The sequence below is a fragment of the Grampus griseus genome (genome assembly GCF_964374135.1).
Source record: "Grampus griseus genome assembly, chromosome: 12".
In the NCBI taxonomy this organism is placed as follows: Eukaryota; Metazoa; Chordata; class Mammalia; order Artiodactyla; family Delphinidae; genus Grampus; species Grampus griseus.
Genome location: NC_139006.1, coordinates 33,922,993 through 33,943,749, shown reverse-complemented (window position 1 = coordinate 33,943,749; position 20,757 = coordinate 33,922,993). Strand labels below are relative to the sequence as shown.

The 20,757-nt window shown below is 40.0% G+C and overlaps 1 protein-coding gene and 1 pseudogene across 17 annotated transcripts in view; one reads left to right on the top strand and one right to left on the bottom strand.

Moving 5' to 3' along the window:
• DLGAP1 (DLG associated protein 1) overlaps nt 1-20,757 on the bottom strand; it is a gene marked incomplete at both ends in the record, with an annotated part of 320,454 nt that overhangs the window by 279,307 nt on the left and 20,390 nt on the right. For 3 of the 16 annotated variants that reach the window (XM_082668370.1, XM_082668371.1, XM_082668373.1), the window contains one exon: nt 4,773-4,823. The exons of the other annotated variants lie outside the window; for them this stretch is intronic. In XM_082668370.1, coding sequence (XP_082524496.1) covers nt 4,773-4,823 — 51 coding nt within the window. Of the gene's footprint in view, nt 1-4,772; nt 4,824-20,757 lie in introns of those variants that run through there. 16 annotated transcript variants of the gene reach the window in all.
• LOC309830970 (cytochrome c oxidase assembly protein COX11, mitochondrial-like) lies at nt 11,310-12,409 on the top strand (annotated as a pseudogene). Its single transcript has 2 exons — nt 11,310-12,087; nt 12,404-12,409. The product of its transcript is annotated as a cytochrome c oxidase assembly protein COX11, mitochondrial-like (transcript).

The following is a 20,757-nucleotide window of genomic DNA, read 5'->3' as shown; positions in this document are numbered from 1 at the left end:
AGAAATTCACGTTGAAAAGGACAATGGAAATAGAACAGAAACGTGAGGCCTAGCTACTCTCACCATGGAGAGAACAAGAAAGGCAGAAAAAGGCACTGAGCCTGGAGAAGAAAGAATACAGCACAAAGAAAGGTACTTTCAGGTTAACAATAAGGGAAGAACACACTCAGGGTGCATTGGGGAGGCCAGAAAGCAAAGGAACAGGCAGGTGGTGAAAAATCAAGGATTTTTCTACCATCCATTATTCATTTTTAAGATTAAAATTTTCTCTCACTCCAGGGTGGCAGTGGGCCACGTGGAGGATAGAAAGAGCTCGCTCCTGGAATCAAACAGACCAGGGGGCCCATTCGTTAATATCAGTGTTACTCATGGCAACCTGAGCCTCAGTCTTCTCATTTATGAAACAGGTATAAGCACATGAAGATGAAAGAATTTCCGTGAATGGCTTTAGCACGGTTCTTTGCAGGAATGAGTAACATAAAGAATTATTGCATTTGGTTTCTGCAACCTCATCAAAACAAAAGGTAATAGGGCTTCCCTGGTGGCGCAGTGGTTGAGGGTCCGCCTGCCGATGCAGGGGACACGGGTTCGTGCCCCGGTCCGGGAAGATCCCACATGCCGCGGAGCGGCTGGGCCCGTGAACCGTGGCCGCTGAGCCTGCGCGTCCAGAGCCTGTGCTCCGCAACGGGAGAGGCCACAACAGTGAGAGGCCCGTGTACCACACACACACAAAAAAAGGTAATAAAGTCGTTAAGGAGTCCAAGTTTCTATTCATGCAGTCGGATAGAATTTTCTTTGGGCTCGTTTGTGGCCACACTGTGAATAAGAGACCAGATATCTACCTTCATGAAACAGTGGAATAGGCAACCCCATGTAAAATGAAGGAGCATGATAAGGAAATAATGGATGTGATGAGAACTATGGGGAGAGACTGGACACAAACATGGCCAGTCAGAGAGGGCTTCTTGGAGGAAGTGTCATCTCAGCCAAGACTAAAAAGTTCACAAGGCGTAAATAAGGAAGAGAGGAGTTTGGAGTGAATGGATATGAGAAAGTTAAAAGTACATCAGTGTGGATGAAATGCAGAATAGACAGAGGGAGTGTTGAGAAATCAGGCTGTGAAAGAAAAAGGTCCCCAAGTATGTCATGCCCTGTAAGTCATGGGAAGAAGTCTGGACTTCACCACTGGGAGTATGGAGGAACCACTGAAGGATGTAAAGCAGAAGATTTACTGATTCTATCTGTATTTCAGAAACGTCATTTGGACGCTAGTATTGGGTTGGCCAAGGTGTTCGCTCAGGTTTTTCCGTAACATCTTACGGCAAAATCCGAGCGAACGTTTTTGGCCAACCCAATATATAGAATGAACTGGATTAAAGGAAACCTAGAGGCAGGAAGAACACTTAGGAGGAATTTATACTAATCTAGGTGAGAAACTATGGAGCTTCAACAAGGATAGTGGCAGAGGGGATGAAGAGAAGTGAATAGAAATAAAATCTGTAGGACTTGGTGATTTTCCCATCCATTCATTCATCCATCCAACCAACTCTTAGGGGTCTATCTTAGAGATGTAAGGGGAGGTAGACGGGAAAATCAAGGTTTTCCCCTCTGTTTCTGGGCTGAAAAAATGGGTAGACGGTGGTCCTATTTACAGGAGTAGGAAACGCAGGTTAAGAAGTCTTGTGGGGAAGGTAGTGAGCCCAGTTTTAGAGATGTTGGCTTTTCAGTAATGCCTTTACTTTTTTTTTTTTTAATTTTATTTATTTATTTATTTTTGGCTGTGTTGCGTCTTCGTTGCTGCGCGCGGGCTTTCTCTAGTTGCTGTGAGCGGAGGCTACTCTTCCTTGCGGTGCGCAGGCTTCTCACTGCGGTGGCTTCTCTTGCTGCGGAGCACGGGCTCTAGGCACGTGGGCTTCAGTAGTTGTGGCACGTGGGCTCAGTAGTTGTGGCTCACGGGCTCTAGAGCGCAGGCTCAGTAGTTGTGGCGCACGGGCTTAGTTGCTCCGTGGCATGTGGGATCTTCCCCGACCAGGGCTCGAACCCGTGTCCCCTGCATTGGCAGGTGGATTCTTAACCACTGTGCCACCAGGGAAGCCCACCTTTACTTTTATAACGCAGATACCCTCGGCTCCTCCAGCCTGTGTGCGTCAACGAGGTAACCTTAGCGATAGTAACCAAGTGTAGCGATGTTCCAGTCCCCCTCTCATCTTTGCTCCTCCTCCACCTAATTCTGATTGTCCCCACAAATGGGCTTCACATGTATTTGGGAACAAATCTGTTTGCTGCCTTCTGCTCAAGCCTCCTCGCTGTGTGCCAAGAACTTGTTAGGATGGCGGGCCATCTGTGACCACGCTGTTGCCTCGGTTACCACTGCCCTCCGTGGATGGCGGCTCCGTGGTCTTTCCACGTGTGTGTGTGTGTGTGTGTGTGTGTGTGTGTGTGTGTGTGTGTGTGTGAGAAGGGAAGGCAGAGGTGCTGCTTTCTCTAGATTTTCTCCATTAATTAACACAAAGAGTTTATGAGTTAGTCTGTAACACCTGCTTTCATCTGGCATCACTAAGAATGCGTGGAAGGACTAGGAACTTTGCATCTCATGGTGAAGGGTGAGTGGGTTGACCACTGTAGACAAAAAGAATCACCAAAAGGATGCTGGTCAAAACCCCTGCATATTGGGCTTCCCTGGTGGCGCTGTGGTTGAGAGTCCGCCTGCCGATGCAGGGGACGCGGGTTCGTGCCCCAGTCCGGGAGATCCCACATGCCGCGGATCGGCTGGGCCCGTGAGCCATGGCCGCTGAGCCTGCGCGTCCGGAGCTTGTGCTCCGCAATGGAAGAGGCCACGACAGTGAGAGGCCCTCGTACCGCAAAAAAAAAAAAAAAAAACAAAAAAAAAAACCCTGCATATTGAAATCATCGGGTTGGTTTTAGGTGGCAGTAGTGGATAAAAAGTCATGCTGGTATCAAAGTTTTCTTATTGTATAAATGACAGGAAATAGAAGACAACAACTTGGGGGTTAGAGTTTGCTTTCTAGTTTGTTCATTTCTTCCGACTTCCAAATGGACACAGTGCAACCCATAGGCTCTGGATCAGTGATGCTGGGGAGAAGGGAAACGGGGGGAAATGTCAGAAATAAAGAAGCAATAAAAGTGCATGGGACAGTCAAGCATGGTCTGGAGTGATGAGGTCTCAGACGGAAAGGGGAGAAAGAGGAAAAGAAGACAAACACCTTTATGAACCCCAAGCACTCCGCCATGTTTGAGCTTCCAACGGTCCTCCACACAGAGAAAAGCTGTGAAATTGGACATATTTTAAAACCTTGAGGTATGAATAGGTAACATATGTTCTTAAAAATGAGCTGTGATAGACTAAAATGCTACACTCCTACTTCTCATAGGTTTGCTAAATTAGAGGTTTTTCCAGAGAAATGCCTACAATTTGTAGGTGGTACATGGGGGACATGTAAGTGGAACTAAGTCTTTAGCAGTGGCTGGCCCTTGTGCTGAAACTTAGCATCCCTTTATGCTTCTAGGAAAAACAGATACTGTGAACAATTTAGAGGAGGGGAGAAGAAAAATTCTTCCTTTTTCTATAAGAGTCTGATTGCAATGTTTAAAGATTTCCACGAAACAAAAATATCTGGTGTCACAGCTCATCTCCCACGCATAAAAACAAAATGGGAAAATTAGGTAGGAAAAGGAGAACCATTTCCTTTCCATTTCTCCAAAATTTCCCACATACTTTGGCTGTTTTGAATAGATCTTCTGAAATATCTTTTGAGGTCACCTACTTTGAGAGAACAGAGTCTCTGATTTTCAGGTGACATAGCAACGAGCCCAGAAAACAGAAATCTTATTTTTCATTTTTGCCATTCTTCTTGAAAAGAAAAGATGGTAATTTCGTCCCCACCCCATCTTGCTAAGCTTTTGCTAGTCTCGGGGATTTGTGCTCCGATCTGACTAAAAGAAAAATCTCCGTGTTAAACCCTGAAAAGCTGGATCGCAAAAAGAAATCCCAATCTCATAACTGTTTCATCACATTTTGATTTTAAGATACAGTAGCCAAGGTAGCCATGAAAGTCTCACAGGGGTCTGATGGTGTTTTATTCCCTGAACTTCAGTGGACAAACAAGTACGTTTTCCACACGAACTGAAATCCTTGCAGCCACGGTAAATCAAGAAAGTAATGAGGAAAATGCACATTCCCGGCACGCTGCTATTTTAAAAACAGTCTTACAAAATAAAACCCACCTAAACCGAAGCTGTGGAATAATTTTAGCAATTGAAAATTACTACCTTCTCTAGAATAACATGTACTTAGAAATGAAATGACTCAGAAACCAGCACGAAGTATGCATTCTGCTTTCCTTGTAGCACATTCAACGTTTAATTTACAATATATCACGCTAAATACATTCAATCATCAGGGCTTATATCATGTTATCTGTCTTTGCTGCCTCTACCTATTCTGCTCTTAAGCTAAATTCACTTTGCATTATACATGATAACAATATTATCATACAGATGCCATTCTCTCTAAAAAGCTGGATTTCTCCCTCAGCCCCTCCAGTACCAATAAGTAACGAAATCAAAGGAAAAGGGCACACCGATGGGGGGTGGGTACTCTTTATGAAATTGTTCATCCCAAATTCGCAGGCATCGTGAAACATGACATTAACTCCAGTATGTTAAAAGAAAAATTATGGATTAGCACAGAAAACAAACACAAAGAGACTATTTATCTCCTTTTCCATAGCCCAGAATTGCCATTAGCTTACCTTATTAGCTGAAATGCCAAACAGAATGTCTTTATGGAAAAGTAAGTTCATTATTCATCTCAGCTTTGATTTGGTCTAGCGCAGCTGAGAGCATTTAGCTTCTCCCTGTGATTTGCCGATGCAAAGTGGGTGAGTAAGGCAGTAAACACAGAACTTGGGAGGTGGGGAGCGGTTGGCCCGTGGCTCACAACTCTAGACCTGCAACTTTACAGTTTCTTTCATATGAAGATAGTTAACAAACTCAGATCTTATCACCGAAGTGACTACTTAGTGGAGATTTTTAAGTCCATTCAGTAGGCAGGGCAGTTGCAATGATAATGTCCTGCCTGTTCACGGTCCCAGCAAAATTACCTTGCTGTTTTTAGCTTGGTGGATTCTTGGACTATTGATTCACTTTGCAGCACGTTAGTGGATAATATATATTTTGTCAAGGAGAAATCCACGTGGGGGAGCGATCTCTGTAATTTTCTTTAAAAAGAAAACCTGCTTGTCTGACCAGTGAATGGCAAGATAGATGCATTTTACAATTCTGAAGATAAGTGTGCACACACACACAACATTGTGTTGGATACAACATTCCGGTAGCTCCTACAGACGGAGACCCAGAAGTAAGATAGCAATAGATATCTGTCCTCAGGTCATCGAATTCTCTTTCAGAATAAAAAGTCACATTCTTTAATCATTGATTCATTTTCTTCAAATGAATTAAACATGTTCTAGAAACCTTTCGGCAAACACTTTTTCTTTCTTAAAAAATGACTTCCATAGAAAACATCCCAAAAGAACCTTATTTAGTGAAAGTGTCTCATTTCCAAGATGGGCAAAGGAAGTGTTGCAGTTTCCTCTCTCAAGCGTTTTACTTCACAGAATTCGAGCAGTCTCATTTACTAAGATCCAGCTTTACCAAGGAAAATATGCAATCACAACAGCGAGACAAGTCTTGGATAATCAGTAGACAAGGACAGCGTTACTGAACAAAGCAATTTTAGCTTAAAGACTGTTAAAGCTTTGACTTTGTCACCATGCAAAATCAAGCCCCCAGTTCTCTCCTGAATTAATGAGAGCATGGCTGCCTCTAATGAGAAATGATAAAGAAAAAGCAATAATGATTTGATTTGCCTCAAAATGTTAAACAGAGTTACCATATGACTCAGCAATTCCACTCTTAGGCATATACTCGGGAGAAATGAAAACACGTGTCCACACAAAAACTTGTACACAAATGTTCACAGCACCAATATTTACAATAGCCCCCCACAAAAAAGTGGAAACAGTCTTACAAGAGCCCAGACACAAAAGTGGAAACGGTCTTAATGTTCATCAGCTGATGAATGGATGTAAAAATGGGATATAGTCATATAATGGAATATGATTTGGCATTAAAAATCAAGTATTGACACATGCTATACCATGGATGAATTTTGAAAACAGCATGCTGATTGACAGAAGTCATCACAGAGTATATGATCCCATTTATATGAAATGTCCAGAACAGGCAGGATCTATGGAGACAAAAAGTAGCTCGGTGGTTGCTCTATAGGCTTGTGGGCAGTGTACTGGGAAGTGAATACAAATGGGTCTCTTACTGGAGTGATGAAAATGTTCTTATTTAGATGGTGGTGATGTTTGTGCAACTCTGTGAATACGCTAAAACCACTGAATGGTATATTTTAAATAGGTGAATTTTATGGTTTGCACATATCTTAATAAATGTTAATAAAATTATTAATTTGTCATAGAAATATTGTCATATAATGGTTGCAACTACAAGAATTTGTTATATATAGTAAATTTTGCAAAAGGTAGATAGGGAGAGGTGGGGAAAGTGTCAAGATAACCCCAAACTTGCAAAATCCTTGAGAACTCATGGACTGTAGACCTACCTGAAGAACCATTTGTGCTGGTTTTTAATCATGGATAATTTTCCATAAGAAAAACCCCCCAAATCAGAGAGACTGAGAGCAAGAGGAAGAAGACGAAGAAGAAGAGAAAGAGAGGAAGAAGGAGACTAGTTTTTTTATTTATTTAACTTTTTATTTTATATTGGAGTATAGTTGATTAACAAGGGGACACTTGTTTTTGATTAGATAGCATGAAAGGACAGGTGATTCAAGAAGGAAAGTAGGATCCCAAACCTTAATTCTGATGATATAACAGCAAGTGGTTGAGATGAGAATAAAAGAAGAAAGCCTTTAAAGAGACCAAAAGAATTGAACAAGGAGGGTTTTGAAATGCTCAAATTAAAGGAACTTGTTTCTAACAAGAGAGATGGGTTCACAATCAAGGAAGAATACATGTAAGTGATGAGCATCTACAGGAATTGCAGCAAGAGTGCTAAAACCCAGAATTAAATGAAGTTTGAATTAAAAAATAATAAAAGCAATAAAAAAAGCCAGGGACAGTAAAAAAAAAAAAAAAAGAAAAAGGCTTTTGGAAAGATATGAATTGGAACAAACAGAAGAACAAGGACAATCCTGAGACGTGGTCCAGATGGTGTAATGTGAACAGATGATGATGAAGGAGGAGAAAGGGGAGGTGGAGAACTAAACATCAAACTCTCAAACTTTACCATTTTCTGTATCAAAGCAAAGGATCTGCAAATTGGAAAGGTTGGAAAAAGAAGCACGGTGAAGAGAAATCTGAATTTCAGGAAAACCTCTTGTATGCAGATGACTCATACATTTGTATTTTCAAAACTAAAAACAGAGTTACCATATTATCCAGCAATCCCACTCCTGGGCATAGATCTGGAGAAAACTATAATTTGAGAAGATACATATACCCCAATGTTCATAGCAGCAATATTTACAATAGCCAGGTCAAGGAAGCAGCTTAAATGTCCATCGACAGAGGAATGGATAAAGAAGATGTGGCGCATATATACAATGGAATATTACTCAGCCATAAAAGGATAAAATAATGCCAGTTATAGCAAGATGGATGGACCTAGAGATTATCATACAAAGTGAAGTAAGCCAGGCAAAGACAAATATCATATGACATCACTTATATGTGGAACCTAAAAAAAAAAAGATACAAATGAACTTAGTTACAAAACAGAAATACACCCACAGACATAGGAAACAAACTTATGGTTACCAAAGGAGAAGGAGGGGGGACACATTAGGAGGTTGGGATTAACGCATACATAGTACTATATATAAATAGATAATCAACAAGGACCTACTGTACAGCACAGAGAGCTATACTCAAGATTTTGTAATAACCTCTAAGGGAAAAGAATCTGAAAAAGAATATATATATATATATTTTATATATATATATATATAAAACTGAATATATATATATATATATATAAAACTGAATATAACTGAATCACTGTGCTGAACACCTAAAACTAACACGACATTGTAAGTCAACCATACCTCAAAAAAATTCTGTTTTCTCAAAACTAAATTTGTATTTTCATTCCAGATCTCCCATATGAACTTCAGGTACCTGACAACTTTACTTAGATTCCTTGAAGCACTTCACACGCAGCACCTTCAAAATCAAACTCATTTTCTCTTCCCCCTTTCCTGCCCACACCCCACTGTAGCTCTTCTCGAATTCCCTACTTCAGTGAATGGAAACACCATCTTTTATGCAAGTCAGAGACAGAGGTACCATTCCGGACACTTCCTTTTCCCTCAACATCGCCAAGTCCTATAGATTGGGAAGCTCTGGAAACTATCCACCTGCCTCAACATCACTGTCACCAGCCTAGTCCAAGTCACCATTTTCTTTCACCTGAGATGCTATACTTGTCTTCTAACTGGTTCTCCTTTCATTTTATTTATCTTTTCACTTCCTCTAAAGGGATGTTTTCAGAAGGCAACCTGGATATCATCTCTCCCCACTCCTGCTGTTCTATGCACACAAACAAGGAAATAAAGATTCAAATTTTAGACACTACCTCCAGGACCCTGACAGATAGAGTCCTGCATATCTTCCCAGACTCATTTTGCACCACCTTGGTGACCTAACCACACTAGATTTATTTCTGACCCTTTTGTTTCTCCCTACCTTTGCCTGATTCCCCTGGCTCATTGTCTAATTGACTTTAAATCTTCCTTCAGACCCAATCCCAACCGCTATTTCCTAGGGTGTGCTTCCCCCAACTTCTTAAGTCAATCTGCTATCACAGTATCATAATCTCCTTTGTAGGTACTGAGCAAACTGATCACTCGGAATAGGTTTTTACTTACGAGTAGAGGGTTCAGAAGGTGCTTGGGCTACTACACTCTTGGTATCTTTGAAGACACTTGCTTGGGTTGCCTCTTAGTTTTAAACTCACTGTGGAGAGACCTGATTTCCCACTGGTCACTCTTCTAACAGGGCAAGGACGAGGGATGGGTTGTATGGAGGGAAAGCAGGGAATAAACATTTTTGGCTCAGGGACCCAGCAGTCTGATCTTAGGTGCAAGATGTTTAGGGTAGTGCTAAGAAATACTAGTTGCCCATCCCCTAGAATCTCAAGGGGTCCTAGTCCTATGGGAATTTGAAGTCAGCCACAGTTCCTGCCAGCAAAGAAAGGGACAACCAAGACTGCAGACAGGGTAAGCTCCCAGCATAATTCAATGTAGCCCTTGCCACGGTAGTAAATTTAAATTTATTTGTGTCATTGATTTGAGTAATGTTTATCTCCCCACTGATAATGGGAGCATGAGAGTAGGAATCAGGTCTGTTTCTTTCTTTTTTTTTAATATCTTTATTGGGGTATAATTGCTTTACAATGGTGTGTTACTTTCTGCTTTATAACAAAGTGAATCAGTTATACGTATACATATGTTCCCATATCTCTTCCCTCTTACGTCTCCCTCCCTCCCACCCTCCCTATCCCACTCCTCCAGGCGGTCACAAAGCACCGAGCTGATATCCCTGTGCTATGCGGCTGGTTCCCACTAGCTATGTACCTTACTAGAGTCTGTCATACAGAGTGAAGTAAGTCAGAAAGAGAAAGACAAATACCGTATGCTAACACATATATATGGAATTTAAGAAAAAAAAATGTCATGAAGAACCTAGGGGTAAGACAGGAATAAAGACACAGACCTACTGGAGAACGGACTTGAGGATATGGGGAGGGGGAAGGGTGATACATACATGTCTGTTTCTGATCATCACTGAATCCTTTGCAATTACACAGGGCCTGCCAACAGTAGACATTTAATAAATAGTTTTTGAATGAATCAGTGAAAGAGCTCTTAAATTGGCAGGCTGTGGTGGGAGGGTAATGATAGCATAATTGCTACTAGTGAAATCATTTAAAGCATATGTTCTATGTTGGGTGTCAGGACTAGTCTTCTTGTTTATGAAATCTGACCATTTTATATCGTTCCCTTGTCATCACAGCTGTGATCTCGCTACTGCATGAAGATGCACTATTAAGCATTTTGCTTAGAAAATGAGCATGCAGGATGTTTTAAGATATCATAAGATTTATTAAATTCATAATTTAATTTCCCCAGTGAAGACATTTTCCTTTTGAAAGGAGGGCACACCTAAAAACAATCAACTTAAGTTGCCGTGCTCAGGCAAATTACATCTTTGTGTACACAGGGAGCTTTCGGTAGGACCCCAGAATCAAGGTGGGTAATTAAAACCTGTCAAAGAAAATGTGATGGGGAAAGATGAAGATGGACAAGTCTTTTGAATCATCCAAAAGAACACAGCTTGATGGGCTTGAGTTTACAAAGCAGCAGCCTCCTAGAACAGGCTGTTAAAGGAAGATCTCTGAGCACCGGAAGAAGCAGCTTGCGTTTATGAAGAAGTAGTATGCTAGGCTGACTGTGTTTTACTTTTATTTTTGAAGATTAACTTGGTCGATGGGTATACATATAACCTGCGCTTCCTTACGCAAAGTCATCTTTCTAGAAAGAAAACAGGAGGAAAATATTTCTAAATGTTCACAGGACTGGTTTCCACTGAATTTTCTCACTTCTCTTCCTGGCAGCCATTCCAAACAACAAAAACAATAATACAACAAAACAAAGAGAATTACCCAGAAATCACATTTTCAGCAAAACCAGCAGAACACCCACAAACTCCCAAATCGGAGTCAGGCAGAAAGCCGAGGAGGAAAGGAATAGGAACGTGGCAGGTAAATGAGAGGTAGGAAGGGGACCTAGCTGCAGCAGAGCTCAAAGAGCTCTGCCAAGTACACCCTCCCCCGAAGCAAGGACCTCAGTCTGAGAGCATTGCAGTGTGGAAAGGCAGGGACTGATGTAGGTGGTGGAGGGTGAATGGGCAAATCTCACTAAGGGCCAGAAAAATTCTTTCTAAAAATGACTGTATCATTTCTGTCCCCACGTGACTGGTAACGTGCGGGGTCATCCATGAAATAACCGAGGGAGAAAAGAACTAGGTTTTGTCTGAGAGTCAGAGGATGTGTGAGTACACAGATGCAGCATACTATAAAGAAACAGTGGATAACTGTAGCAACAGCAAAGGAAGCCCTCGGTTCATGAAAGCTTGAAAAATGACTGCCTACCTTCTGATTCTCTTAAAAAAAAAAAAACAAAACTTGTTCAGGCCATGGGAGGGCTCTGGCGTCCGGGATAAAGGCGTGTCGCTCTCGCTCTCTGCGGGTGGCCCTGGAATCACCCTGGGAACCGGACCAGGGCTGCGGAGACGGTAGAGCCTTGTCTCCGGTCGGGGAGGAGCGGGACAGGGGGCGCCTAGAGGGAGCTGAGACGGCTCGGAACAGGGAGGCGCCCAAGGCTGGCGGTGCGGCCGCCGCGGCGGCCGAAGAGCACGAACCCCCTCACGCGCGCACAGGACGAGGATTGGCGGCGGCCGAACAAGACACTCCTCACGAACTTGGCCGCTGCGGCCGTGGGCATGCTGGGGAGGTGTCCTGCGCCGCCGTGCCCCTTTACCGGCTCTATGGCCAGACTACTGGACCTGGAGAATCGGCAGTAGCAGGTCATGCATCAGACCAGACTGGAAACATGGTACCTGTTAAGGATCGCATCACTGAAGTCACCTTTAATGCAGATGTGCGTGCAAGTCTCCAGTGGAACTTTAGACCTCAGCAAACAGAAATATACGTAGTGCCAGGGGAGACTGCACTGGCGTTTTATAAAGCTAAGACTCCTACTGACAAACCAGTAAACGGAATTTCTACATACAATGTTGTACCATTTGAAGCTGGACAGTATTTCAATAAAATACAGTGCTTCTGTTTTGTTTTGAAGAACAAGGGCTTAATCCACAAGAGGGAGTAGATATGCCAGTATTTTTCTACATTGATCCTGAATTTGCTGAAGGTCCAAGAATGGTGAATGTTGATCTCATCATTCTTTCTTATACTGTTTTTTTTTTTTTTGCGGTACGCGGGCCTCTCACCATTGTGGCCTGTCCCGTTGCGGAGCACAGGCTCCGGACGCGCAGGCTCAGCAGCCATGGCTCACGGGCCGAGCCGCTCCGCGGCACGTGGGATCTTCCCGGACAGGGGCACGAACCCGTGTCCCCTGCATCGGCAGGCGGACTCTCAACCACTGCGCCACCAGGGAAGCCCAGCAGTCACTATTTTAAAAGCTCAAAATGGAAGAGGAATCACTAAAGCCCTAACAGCTTGCCCAAAGATTACATTCTGATTTCAAATTTGACTGTATTTTTCCTTTAAGATCTAGGGCTATTTTACATTCAGAGTACTAAATAAGTACTTTGACATTTCAGTACCATGAAATTTAAATAAAATGTATATCTAGTAGGCTTCTAGCATTTCTTGTGATAGTTCCAAGTCTCCGAATTTTAAAATGTAAGTGCGATTGTGAAGATTTACCGCCAGCAGAGTTCTTCTGAAAAAAGATGTATTAAACTGTTTGAATAGTAAAAAAAAAAAAAAACCCAAAACCAAAAAACTTGTTCAAATAAGAGTAACATAAAAGGAACATGCATGCAGGTCTTCTAGGGAATATGGAAAACAGCAGCCACAAATTTCTTATAAATAATGAAAATGTACCAGGAAAATATGTTGCCACGAAGTTTAAAAGCATAACCCAACTTAGAAACAGTAATTCATGAAGCAATTACAGCTATAAAGGAAGATCACAAAGCAGAATGATAAGAACTCAGGGGAAAAAGTGAGAAAACGAAGGTTGCTGGTAGACAGCTGGAGGATGTGAAATAGGAACTGGCAGAATTGAAGGAAAGGAAGGTCAATAAAGGGACACAAAAGACAAGAACGAAAAGAGCACAGAAATGGTGCCGAGATAGAAAGGATAAAGAAGGATTAGAGAAACAAGGCAATATAGCCAACATATGCGTAGCTGTGATTCGCAAAGGAAGTCAAACCAATGGAATAGAATAATTATCTTAAAATATAAGGCAAGAGAGCTTTTCTGAAATAAAAAGTCTAAAATCTATTTAATGAAAAGGTAACCATTTTATCAGTGAGACGTCATTCAGAATGGTCAGTGTAAAGAAATGTCTCAGAAAAAGTTTTGAAAGGAATCCTTTAGGTGGTCAAGCAAAAAGATAAAATGAGGTTAAGGGAGAGAAAATGAGGTGGACATTAGACTTACCTGCAGAAACATGTAACCTGAGCGCAGAACAGAGCAGCATCTACAAGAGATTGAGCTAAGAAAGCAGAAGCCAACGATTCTCTGTCTAGTTAAGCTCTTTCCAATGTAAAGACTCAAGTAAAAAGAGCTTCAGACATGCCAGAATTTGGGTACTATTGCTCAAATGAACCTTTCTAGGGGAAAATCCTAGAGGATGGGCTGTAGACAGACATGAAACAGAAAATGTCAACAGAAAAATGTCATCGAAGAACCAGGGCCAACACCCCCATGTTCATTACGGCACTATTCACAATAGCCAAGACATGGAAGCAACCTAGGTGTCCACTGATGGATGAATGGATAAGGAAGATGTGGCATGCATATATATATATTTACTCAGCCATAAAAATAATGAAATATTGCCATTTGTGACATGGGTGGACCTTGAGGGCATTATGCTACGTGAAACAAGTCAGACAGAGAAAGACAAATACTGTATGATCTCACTTACATGTGGAATTTAAAAAAAAAACCCTAAGCTTATAGATACAGAGAACAGATTGATGGTTGCCAGAGGCGGGGGGTGGTGGTTGTGTGAAATGGTGAAGATGGTCAAAAGGTACAAACTTCCGGTTATAAAATAAAGAAGTCCTGGGCTGTAATGTACAGCATGGTGATTATAGTTAATAATCCTGCACTGCATATTTGAAAGTTGCTAAGAGAGTAGATCTTAAAAGTTCTCATCACAAAAAAAAATTTTTTAACCGTATATGGTGACAGATGTAAACTAGACTTATGGTGGTGATCTTTTTTTTTAAATTTAATTTTATTTATTTATTTTTCTACAGCAGGTTCTTATTAGTTATCTATTTTATACATATTAGTGTATACATGTCAATCCCAATCTCCCAATTCATCCCACCACCACCACCACCCCCGCCCCGGCTTTCCCCCCTTGGTATCCGTATGTTTGTTCTCCACGTCTGTGTCTCTATTTCTGGTGGTGATCATTTTTGCAGTATATACAAATATTGAATCATTATGTTGTACGCCTAAAACTAATATAACGCTATATGTCAGTTATACCTCAATAACAATAAAAAAAGAACCAGTGGCCAAAATCTAGCTCAACACATTTTAGAAGAGGTGTATCATTTTCATGGATTTAAAAGGAATATCTTTATGATCTGATATGACATGAAGTTTCTGTAGCTATACATATGTAGATATACTTTAAGAATTTTTTTCTATTATTAGTTTGTTTTACTTTTTTTCTAAATCCTTAATGGCTGTTGAATATTATGAAATGTCTTTTATGCATATATTGAGATAATCATGTGACTATTTCTCCTTTAATCTCCTAGTTGCTGTGAATTCTATGAATATTTTTTTTCTAATGCTAAGGCTTCCTTTCATTAGCAAATAAATCCCGTCTGGTCATGTTATTTTACATTATTTATAATTAGCGAATTTTATTGAAATATTTATTAAGAGTTTTTGCATCAGGTTCGTGAGAGAAATTGCATTACAGTTTTCCTTTCTCAGACAGCCGTCATCTAGTTAAGACTATACGAAATCCTAAAACGAACTGGGCATCTCTTCTTTGTTCATATCTCTAGAAGAATTTTTATATGACAGCAATTAACATTTTCTCGCTGGTTTCATGAAACTATTTGGGTCTGGTCTTTCTTTTTCTGAGTAAATGTTAAACTAATGTGTCAGTTTCTTAAACTGTTAGGGATGTATTCAAGGTTCTTGTTTTTACTGAGTTTTGAATAATTTGTTTTTCTAAGAAATTATCCACTTACGTTTTCAATATATTGGTATAAAATCTATTTCTTTTCTAGTCCTATGATAGATTTAATATCTACTGTAAATTTATCCCTGTTCCTGTCTTCATTCCTAATAGTGTTTATATTATGCTTTCTTTTTCTCTTTTTGGTGAGCTTATTCAGAGTTTTAGTGATATCAGTATTTTCAAAGAACAGCAATAACACAAAAATATTTACAGTGATCATCTCTGGGTGATTTTGATTATCTTCTTTATTTTCTTATGTATTTTAAAAGTTTCCCCAATAAACGTATATTATGAACCTCCCCAATAATACCAGTAATAAAGTGATACATTTTTGAACAGAACAAAAAAATGTAGACTGAATAGGAGATTCACAACTGGTTGAATGGCTTTTCCTAGATGGTCTATAAATAATATCAAGAAAAAATGGAGAATGGTCTTTAGTGGTATGCATAAGCCTTTCTTTTTGGCCCTATTCTGAACAGTTTTTTAATCATCAACTTCCATGGTGATATATTAGACACTATTATGAGATTTAGAATATAATACATCTTGGGAAAATATTTAAAATACTGGATTTTAGATTTAGTATTTCTCCAGTTTTGACAGTGGAAGCATTCTTTCTGGTCATCCAAATGGCACTTTTAGGTGGGTGAATTAGAAACAAGCTGTCCCCTCCTCAAGACTCTACTGTTATTTTCTGGAAAATTATGGTAATAAATAAATAACTAAGATAACTACTAATATAAATGATGTTCTCTAGAATTAGACTGTGCACAATAGTAAGGAGTGACCTTGGGCTAGAAAGACACATTTGTATTTATAAGATGACATTTAATAAAGATAAACGTAATAGTCTACATTATGTTAAACCACCTAAGCGCATAGTACAAGGTAAGACAAACATGTCAAAATGATTTCATGTGAATGAATGGCTCACAGTTTTTATCTGAGTATGAGACAGGTTGGCATGGCTGCCAGACGAGCTGGTACCTTGATAGAAGTAGGGTATTCATATCCAAAGATTTTCAAAGGGTGCTGTGAAGTCCAAATTCAACTGAAATATTGTTCACAAAATAATATCATAAGTTAAGAGAGATGCTGCTTTTCTTGGAACCAAATACAATTTGTCTGTTGTCAGCTAAAAGAGCTTGATGTCCTATTCTCAGAGAATTGCTGAAGGAACTAGGTATTTTGAAGATAGAAAAATGAAGACTTATGGGCGAACAATAGTTTTTTTTTTTTTTTTTTTTTTGCGGTACGCGGGCCTCTCACTGTTGTGGCCTCTCCTTTGCGGAGCACAGGCTCTGGACACGCAGGCTCAGCGGCCATGGCTCATGGGCCCAGCCGCTCCGTGGCATGTGGGATCCTCCTGGACCGGGGCACGAACCCGTGTCCCCTGCATTGGCAGGCGGACTCTCAACCACCACGCCACCAGGGAAGCGAACAATAGTTTTAATCAAACATTTGAAGGACTGCCTTGTAGAAGAAAAATTTGATTTATTTCACATAGCTCTACATCCAAGTTAAAGAAAGAGAGGTGGGCTTGGACTCACGATAGAGAAGAATCTTCTAAGAAGGGTGTCAAGAATGGAAACTGCTTCTGGGGTGAAAATTCAGGGACCCTTTCTAGAGGCCATTTGGTGACGTGCAAAAAGCCTTACCATCTGGCATTCCCATTGGCCCAGCGAATCCAGGAATTTCTACTGATTAAGTAATTGCATGCTTCGTGAGGCATTTGTAACAGTGAAAGATTTGGATAGCTTACTAAGTAAATACAGGAAAAGAAAAAAGAAATGTGAGGGGGAAAGAAAAACAAACAGAGCAGAATGGGGGCAAAGAGAATGAACTCAATGGAACAGAAACTACTGTTGCAAGTACAGGGGTGGAAAGGAGCATGAGATATTATTAGAAAATCGCCAGTCAAAATAGGGTTGAATGCAGGCCACTGAGGCAATGGCCCAATTTTTTTGTTAATTAGACGAGAGAATTGTGATTGCTAAAATAAAACTTAGATTGAGGATCTCTAGTGAAGTGAGGTCAACAAAAATAGCTAATAAATGGGAAATTACTTTAGTCCTTTGCAAGTGAAGAAACCTATTACTCATGGGTGTTAAATGGTTTGTAATGTAGAGAAAGGAAACAGATTCCTCTGGAGATCATTCACTATAATGCTGCATCAATAGAGGACTTCAGGATGTAATATACTGAGGAAATGCTGGCTTTGGAAGTGTGCATTCCATGCTAGACCATAGTCCAAATGTTTGTGACTGTCTCCATCTGAAAACAACGGAAAGGGTAAACAAGTCTGCAGAATAATTATTCAAAATCAGAATTTTTAAATTATTTGAAGATACTAAGATTTACTTGAACTTCTTTTTTTTTTGAATGTAAGACGAGTGCATACTATTTGGGAATACTAACCAGAAAAAACGGTCCACATTTTATTGAAAAAGACGTTTAAGGCATTATTCATAATGGCGAAAAATGTAAAAAAAATTCAAATGCGAAATAATTGAGAAATCGGTATTCTCACCATGGTGTGTTAGCATACTTTAATAGCCACAATATTTTTATTAAAATGCTAGACATTAAAAATAATAAGCATTTATTAAAATGATAAGCATATATATGCATACAATGTATATATACAAAATGATACGTTATGATAATTATGAAACTACTGGCAAATTAAATAGTTACTTCTTAATTGCCAGATTCATTGATAGACTTTTCATTCCAGGTCTGACCCGATCCCTCTTTGGTAGTTGACCTTGTTCAACTTTTCCTATTTCTTGAAATCCTGATCTCCCTTTACTTCCACGCTGTTTTGATCTTGCTGACCCATTAGCATGGTTTTCCTTTGCTACCTGTCTGTGTTTAAATATCTGTGTAACCTAGCAAACTGGTCTGTGCTGCCTCACCTTCTAACATACATGTCCCAATGTGATCTCATTCACTCAAACTTTCCTCTACCTTCTACGTGATAACTCCCAGCTAATCTTTCTCCAGCCCTGACAGCTTCCTGAACTCCAGACTCATAAATTCAGCTGCCTTCACTTTTCTGTCTTCCTCACCTGAGGACCTTTGACCAACCTGGCACCTTAAAGATATGGTAGAAAGATACATTTACTTCTCTCCATCTTTATTGCTTCTAGCTTAGTCTGAACCACAATCATCTCTTGTCTGAATTATTGTAATATCCTTCTAAATAATATTCAGATAAGTGAAAGCTTGCTTATGGGACACCTTCAACTGGATATTCTATAGACACATCAGATTCAAGATGTCTAGAACTATATCATCTTTTCCATCCCAACTTATCTTTTCTCCCAGATTACCTATCTCAATTGGAGATACTGACATGCATCCAATTTTTCAAACCATAAATTGGTCTTCATTTCTACTCTTCTCTTTCCTGACAACCAAGTCATTCAACCTCCAAGCCTAGGCAATTCTATATATTTTAAACACGTTTTGTCCTTTTGAATGGGTAAAGAAGATGTGGTACATATATATAAGGGAATATTACTCAGCCATAAAAAGGAACGAAACTGGGTCATTTGTAGAGATGTGGATGGACCTAGAGTCTGTCACACAGAGTGAAGTAAGCCAGAAAGAGAAAAACAAATACCGTATATTAACGCATATATGTGGAATCTAGAAAAATGGTACAGATGAACCTATCTGTAGGGCAGGAATAGAGACGTAGATGTAGAGAATGGACATGTGGACATGGGGGGGAAGGGGAGGGTGGGATGAACTGGGAGATTAGGTTTGACATAGACACACTACCATGTGTAAAGTAGCTAGCTAGTGGGAACCTGCTGTATAGCACAGGGAGCTCAGCTCGGTGCTCTGCGATGACCTAGATGGGTGGGATGGGGGGTGGGGTGGGAAGGAGATCCAGGAGGGAGGGGATATATGCATACATATAGCTGATTCACTTCATGGTACAGCAGAAACTAACACAACATTGTAAAGCAATTATACTCCAATAAAAATTAAAACAAAAAAATTCTTACCATCAGCATCCCTCCTCTCTCCCACTATGGTAAGAAATTCTTGAGTGTAGAAGTTGTATTTTTCAACTTTGTATGCCCAGTCTTTAACAGAGTACCTGACATGTAGTTAATGCTCACAAGTATTTGATTTAAAAATTATATTATGTACAAAAAAAGGCAAAAATACATGCAACATGTTAATTGCAAATGTGTAAAATGTATGTATTTACATATAGATATTGGAAAGATGTCTTCAAGTGATATGAAGAATTGGCATTTTAGTGTAAGTTTAAGTGAATATTAAACATTCTAAATTTTAAAAAAGCAGCAAATATATAACACATAGGCAAAGAGGAATCTAGACCCAATAGTTTAAAATGGCTTAAAATAGACTAACATAGTTTAAATAGTCTAAATAGTCAAATAGTTTAAAATAATCTAACAAACGCAGAAATTGATGCCTTTTTAGTCCATCTCTGTGTGAAAGAAGTCTCCAGGACCACTGAATGTGTACATTGATCTCATTTAGCTGATATGCTCTGGGCAGATGATTTCACACACTTTTCATACAAAGTTTCAAAAATGATTAGGTTAAAAAAAGCATATCACAGATGAGATGGTAGATTCTGTGGCAGGTGGCATAATGGCTCACCAAAGATGCCCACGTTTTAAGCCAGGGAAACTGTGACAGTGTTACCTTACGTGGCAAAAGGGACTTTGCAGAGGTGATTAAGTTAATGATTTTGAGATGGGAGATTATCCTGGATTGTCCAGATGAACCCAGTGTGATTACAGGGGTCTTTGTAAGTGAAAGAGGGAGTCAGGAAAGTCAGAGAAGACGACATGACCACAGAAGCAGAGATTAGAGTGATACGATTGCCGGCTCCGAAGATGAAGGGGGAGCCAGGCGTCAAGGAATACAGGCAGCCTCTAGAAGCTGGAAAATTGGCAAGAAAATGCATTTTCCCCTAGAGCCTCCAGAAGGGACACAGCCCTGCTGATATGATTTTAGCTCAGTGAGACCCATTTCAGACTTCTGATCCCCAGAGCTGTAAGATAATAAATTTGTGTTTAAATCATTAGATTTGCAGTTACTTGTTATAGCAGCAATAGGAAACGAGTACAGATGCTGTAGGATTTCACTTCCTCAAAAGCCTGACTAAACGAAATTGTGTCCTCTAACGGTAACTTCTGCAATGTCTCTTAAATCTGCCTTGTTTCAGTTCATGTTGGTACCGCCATGTTTTCACACTTAATAGTAATAATCATAGCATTTCTTGAGGCATTATATAATATATAATGCTCCCTTTCCAAGCGTTGTTCTACATCTTTTATATTACATTCACCCATTTAATCCTCTCAAGACCCTTACATGATAGGAATTGTTATTACCACCATATTACAAAGGAGGAGCCCATGGCAGAGAGAGGTTAAATAACTCACTCAGAGTTGCCTAATCTGTAAAACACAGGGTTTGAACACAGCTGTTTGGATCCAAAGCTGTACTTTATCTTCCTAAAACTGACTGCATGCCTTTGAATGGCATGACTGTCACTAAAAGTGCCCTCCTCACCAATTTACTATTTATATGCACTCTGTTGTTAACTATTATGGTAGACATAATTTTGACTCCCATGATGTCTAACCCCTGCTGTCACACCCGTGAATATGTTCTG